We start from the raw sequence: 5,873 nt of genomic DNA, 5'->3' as shown, positions 1-5,873 counted from the left end.
GAGGTTTTTGTTCCTCTGGAATGGAGAATCCCAGGATCAGGTAAAGTATAGAGAAAACTAACAAAGGAGCCAGGGATACTCAGGCTGCACATCCAGGAGCAGGCCTGAGTCAGGTGGGGGAGAGCAGAGGAGGGGCAAGGCGAGAAACAACTGAAAGAAGCCACCATGTCTTAATGTTAGACAGCATTTGGGGCCTTTAGCGACAGGTCCCTGAGCAACTGTGGGATATGGGAGAATTGAACATGAGAGAAAATGGGATTTTTAGAAGTATGTTATGGATTATGAAGTGGATTCCCTGCAATATTTTTGATACATCAGTGCTGGGCTGGGGCTTTTTAGATGCCATTCTCTGCAGAAACTAGACCACAGAGGACTTCTGGAATTTTTTTTAGCCCTGTGTGGTTTATGTATACGCAATACACAAAGGCCTAGATGGATATAGCCCAAACTCAGTACAGTCATCCCTGGAAAAGAGTGTAGAATTAGAAGTTGAAAGGTAACTTTTATTTCTTATCCATAAATTTCTGTACTATTAAAATTTTAACATAGCTCGTGCTATTTATCTAATTTTCAAATAATAAACTTAAAAAAGCATTACATGCTCAGGTTAATTGCAGAATAAGCAGCACTCGACTTCCCACATCGCGGGCGTCACTTGGTGATACAAGAGGGAAGCGTGGTCCTCGGCAAGGCTGTTCCCAGCTCTGAGTGGGTGTCCAGTGACTGGGCTGCAAGTTTATGGGGTTTGGATGGAGGGATGGAGTATGATTTGTGGAGCCACATGTGATTAAGATGTTCAAAGGCAGATGACTTTCTGTGAGTGCCCCAGGGTGACTCAACAGAGCTTGCTTGGAAACAAACATGAGATTCCCTGCTCTTGTTCATCCATTTGTTGACGCGTTCATCAAACATGTTGTCTCCTATGCTCATGCCCCAGACCTTGCGGGGTTGCTTTGAATGGTACTTATCTCTCTACCTATTTTTTTAGTGTTGGGGTTTAGAGTCTCTAGTTATAAAAATCCACCCCAAACTCTTCAGAATTAGCAAAGCAATGGAGAAAGAAGAGCTAATGAGGAAGGGTGCCTGGCCTTAAGACCCAGACGCTTGTCCCATGAAGCTCACCTTTCTTTTGGAAACCTCTCACTCACTACCAGGCCTGTCTCCCTAGGGCTGACATGAGGAATGTCTACCTGCTTCAGGGGAGTCCTAGCCTCTTCCTTCAGGCCTTTACCCTAGGGCAAGCCCATCAGATGAGAAAATGTAATCCATAAAGTCACCATGGGTTCAAACCACTCTCACAGCAGCAAGGACATCATCCAGTGATGCTCCTGAGCAGATCTGATTTCACAATCTCTTCAACAACTGGGAAGATGAACTCTGAGTTTACATAGAGCAAGCATGCTACCATGAGAACCTTGTCATGGCCAAACACTCTCCTCAGACTGACCAGAGGGCAGGAAAGAGGCATCTCACAACTCCAAAATCTCCAGCCTCTGATCCTGCTAACTTGCATAGGGAAGTTTATTCACAGCATCCTAGAACACACAGGGATCCCAGGCTGGGATTTTACCAGCTCAGTCTGCTGGTTCAAGTCCACGCAGACCCTTCTTCTTGTTGAGAAGCAAAAGTAAGAGATGAAGGCAGAAGAATTTCTGACAGAAAAGCATAAATCTGGATCAAATAAACAGACAGGAAATCACTGTAAATTGCATTCAGAGCTTTATTCTTGCCAAAGTTTGGGGGTTGCACTAACTCTGGCAGGCTGCCTTAATAAAGAAGCAAAGTACGGAGGTGAAGCAAGGAGGTTCTATATCACTGGGAATACAGGGAGGGGGCCAGAGGCTGATGAATGTGCCGGAAGGTAGAGCAGGGTGGTGAATTCTTGAGCAGGGCTGTTCTGTACTTAGCAGCAGTCTTCCTCAGAATCACAGCATGCAGGACCGCGGGAACTCATGGGAATAATTCCCAACCAGCAGCACCCGGAATCCTCATAGCAGCCAGATGAGCCTGAGTTGCAGTCTTGGGGCTGTTGGACCCAGCGTCTCAGAGGACTCACCCCGAAGGTCCGGGGAGCCAGGCAGCAGTAGCTAGTAGAACAGGGAGCAGAACACGGATTAGGGACACAGTCCTGTGCAACCGAGCCACTTGTGGGGGCCTGAACGTAGTAGGTCTGGCAAGGAGAAGGGCACTGGACATAGCATGTCTGGGTCTGGCATGGAGCTGGACATTTTACACAGGTCGTCTGGCACGGAACTGGGCACTTCACATACGTCTGACAAGGAGTTGCACATTTCACGTAAGTTTGAGTCTGGCATGGAACTTGGCATTTCACGTAGGTTTGTGTTGGGCATGGAGCTGGACATTTCACGTAGGTTTGAGTCTGGCACGGAGCTGGGCATTTCACGCAGGTTTGAGTTGGGCATGGAAGTGGACATTTCACGTAGGTTTGAGTCTGGCATGGAGCTGGGCACTTCACGTAGGTTTGAGTCTGGAATGGAGCTGGACATTTCACATAGGTTTGAGTCGGGCATGGAACTGGGCATTTCACAGAGGTACTTTTGGTACTTTGTACAGCCCCCAGTCCTGAACCTTTCACACATGATGAAGGGAACTGCAGCTGCTTCTGCTGGTCACACATCTTGAGGCTTTGCAAAATCTGAAAAGAAAAGTTTCATCAGAACTAGGAAGATTTCCAGGGACAATTGCCTCATCGCCTTTGGATAGATTGGTCTGTAAGCAGTAACCTTTTGAGAAGGTCACAGGCACCCAAGGCTATACATCTGGCGTTAGGGTAGACTCAGAGCCAGGGATCCTAGGCTCAACTCTTATGCCTTTACCTGGCTGTGTGACTTTGGACAAGCCACCACTCACCTCTGGCCTCAGTTTCCACAATGGAAAATGAAGGGCTTGAAAGAGTGATGTCTGTGCTTCTACCTAACTCACTAAGCCTCCTCTCTCCTTACTCACTTCAGTGTCTGCATTGTGAATTCTCCTTGGGAAATTGTTGTTTCCCAACTGATTTCCCCTTACCACCAGTTCTCTCAAAAATGGCTTTCCTTCTTCCTGCCCAGCAAGGCAGTACTCGAGGAAGGCAAATTCATGTCAATAGACCCTGAGCCAACATGAGTCTCAAGCTGAGCCCAACAGACAAGGCCAAATTTGAGTAAATTTCTGCCATTTGCTCTTTGGATCAGCTGGACTATCAATTCACCTCATTTACAGGCCCAAGAGAGGACTGCACAACTGCACTCAGAGAAAGGGTGACCCAGTTCTCTGAAAATCCCTTCTCCCGCAGACCGAATAACTCAGAATAATACCTCTTCCTCTCCTCTCACTCTCCGGGTTCCACGCTTCCCATCAGGTATTGCCTTCAGCCTAATTCAGTGGCTATTCTCAGCATCTAGTCCTGACCACCTTCCATCCCACATTCTCCACGCCAACCTCACCGAGGTTCTCTTTCATGCTATGTAGTTATCCCAGGCATAGAGACTTACCCTCTTTGCTGACGGGAGCAAGACTGGAAGAAGCCAGTGATCTGAGGGACTGGCACATGGAGAGGCCTTTTATAGGGCAGCAATGAAGCAATTTAATGGCATCTGAATAAAGCATCAGAGATTACAAGGATTTGCATTGGCGAGATTCCTCTCCAGTATGCCTGGCTCTTCAGTCAGAGACAGGGCATGTCTCTGCTTGATGCTGAATTTTCCCAAACACGAGATAAATGATTGCTGGTACCATCTTCAGGAAACAAGTCAGTCTTCTTTCCCTAGAAGTTATGAGAGATGTCTGTGAGATCTGTGATGAAGCTATTTCTAGGTCACTTGAGTCTTCAATGACTTGTCCAAGATGTGGTTAGCATCTCAATTTTTCATACACTGTACCAAAAGCTACCCTGTATATTCCTAGCCTAAACAGTGTGCTCTTTCTGAGGGCTTCCATGGTGGCTCCTGCTGTTTTGGGTTTCTGGGCACAAGGAATTTGGCCAGTGGTCTCTGCCTCAATATGGCAGCAAGGGCCCCAGGAAATGGTTTTTTCCGTAGACTGGGAAGTTATTCTAATTTTATTTCTGAAACTGAGTGAGTGTTTGATGATCTTAGACCCAGGCTCTTTATCTAAGCTGTGTCTTATCACTTTCTCATGCTCTGTGAGTTCCTCCATCTTCATCTTCTCATGCCCTGTGACCTCCCCGTCCTCACCTTCTCATGCCCTATGTGTTCCCCCATCCTCCCCTTCTTGGACTTCTCTATCAGGCCGACATCCCCAAGAACCCAGAACAGGGAGAATTCCAACCAAATGAACACTGTGTGATAACAATAATAGTAGAATCTCACATTTAATTTAATGCTTTTTGTGTGCCGTACAGTTTATGAGGTATGTACACTTACAGATGGCCCTGTAACTGAGACCCTGAAAGATTAAGGAAGTGACCCATTGTCACAAAGCAAGTAAGTAGAGAAGCTAGAATTCAAAAACAGCCAGTCTGCTTTCACAACCCATGATCTTTATCACTATAACATGTTGCCTTTTATTTCTGAACAAAGCACTGTTCCTGAATCTCTGCCTCCTTTCCTTTCCGTGGCACAGTAGGCATAGGAGGAGAAGCAGGAATAATATGTATTGAATACCTACTATGTCCTGAATATTATCCTCCTTCTTTACCTGTGTTATTTAATTTGATCTTCACAATAACCCTGTGAGGTAGGCTGTTAGCTCTATTTTTATAGAAGAGGAAAATAAGACCCAGCCGCCTAACTATTTTATTAAGGTCATCCCACTGGTAGGCAAAAGAGTATCATTTGAAACCAAGCCCGTCTAGTTTCAAAGCCCACACTCTTCCCACTGAGCCATGTCAGGTTGCCCAATGTAGCAGGTTATCTTGATCCTGAGTCTAGCACTGGTTCCAAGCAGCCACTCTCTCAGATCAGCCAGTCCAGCTCCCACCACAGCCTCTGTGGCTTCACAGGTAAAAGGTGCTCCAGCATTTGTCCACAAGGGATCCTCAAATTCCCCAGGACCCATAAGCCTTAAGGCTCCCAAATTACCTAAATAAAGAAAATGCAAACCTCGAATAAATAAGTAAACAAACAAACTTGCCCATGCCCACATAGCTAGAAGTGATAGATCCAGAATTTGAAGCCAGGTATACGAAACTTAAAAATTTATTGTTTTTCCACCATATCCTCCTGCTTCTAGTGTAAAATCCATAATGCTTTAGGAACTACACCTTTCAACAGGCATAGGCAATAAGCCCTATCTCTTATATGTAGGATGGGACAGATCCACTTTACAGGGAAGAAAATGCCCTAGAAGGCCAGCCATTTTAGGGCATGTCAACAAACCAAGAGAGAGAATTCAAGGCACAAATAGAACTAAGCTCTTGACCTGAATCTACCAGTACCTCCAGAGTGATTCCACTGTGCCCTGCTGTCTCTAGGCCTTTCCTCTTCCACTCTAAAATAAAGAGGTTAGATGAGGCCCTCCTGGCTATGATATCCTATAATTGTAGGGGTTTGTTCTACAAAGGAAATGTATATTTCCACATCCTCACTGTCCATGGAGTTATTCCCACTAGACCGTAATTTCTATGCATTGGTGACTGGACACTCATTGTATATCGCCTGGCTCTAGCACAGGACCTGGGACCACTGACTAGAGAAATGAATGAACAAGGGAATGAATGAGGATGCTTTACATTGACAGTACAGCCAAGACCAACCTTCTTCCTCCATGTGGTGAGAGCCCATCCTGCTATGAGTCAATATGTGCATCTTTTGCTATCTGTGAGTTCTGATTGGCTCACTTCCTGCTCTGTGGGTCAGGAGCCACTAACGGGTTTGACATCTTCAGGCAGCACTAACATCCCTATTCCATGT

At 46.0% G+C, this 5,873-nt stretch overlaps 1 protein-coding gene across 2 annotated transcripts; it reads right to left on the bottom strand.

Annotated features, from left to right (window-relative positions):
- Positions 1–1,903: 1,903 nt before the first annotated feature.
- KPLCE (KPRP N-terminal and LCE C-terminal like protein) lies at positions 1,904–2,638 on the bottom strand. Of its 2 annotated transcripts, XM_058537335.1 has the most exons (2): positions 2,513–2,638; positions 1,904–2,470 (listed from the first exon to the last, which is right to left on the bottom strand). In XM_058537335.1, exons 1-2 carry the CDS (start codon positions 2,636–2,638, stop codon positions 1,904–1,906), a joined length of 693 nt encoding a protein of 230 aa, XP_058393318.1. The 2 variants fall into 2 exon arrangements, with proteins under 2 accessions (XP_058393318.1, XP_058393316.1); XM_058537333.1 differs by having other exon boundaries at positions 1,904–2,638.
- Positions 2,639–5,873: the final 3,235 nt, after the last annotated feature.

This window comes from Diceros bicornis, chromosome 4 (genome assembly GCF_020826845.1).
Source record: "Diceros bicornis minor isolate mBicDic1 chromosome 4, mDicBic1.mat.cur, whole genome shotgun sequence".
Lineage (NCBI taxonomy): Eukaryota > Metazoa > Chordata > Mammalia > Perissodactyla > Rhinocerotidae > Diceros > Diceros bicornis.
Note: the sequence above shows the minus strand (reverse complement) of the source record. Positions and strands in the feature narration are given on the sequence as shown.

What these genes read in the sequence shown, in the direction of transcription:
- KPLCE (XM_058537333.1), bottom strand. Translation starts at nt 2,638, where the DNA reads ATGTGTGACCAGCAGAAGCAGCTGCAGTTCCCTTCATCATGTGTGAAA.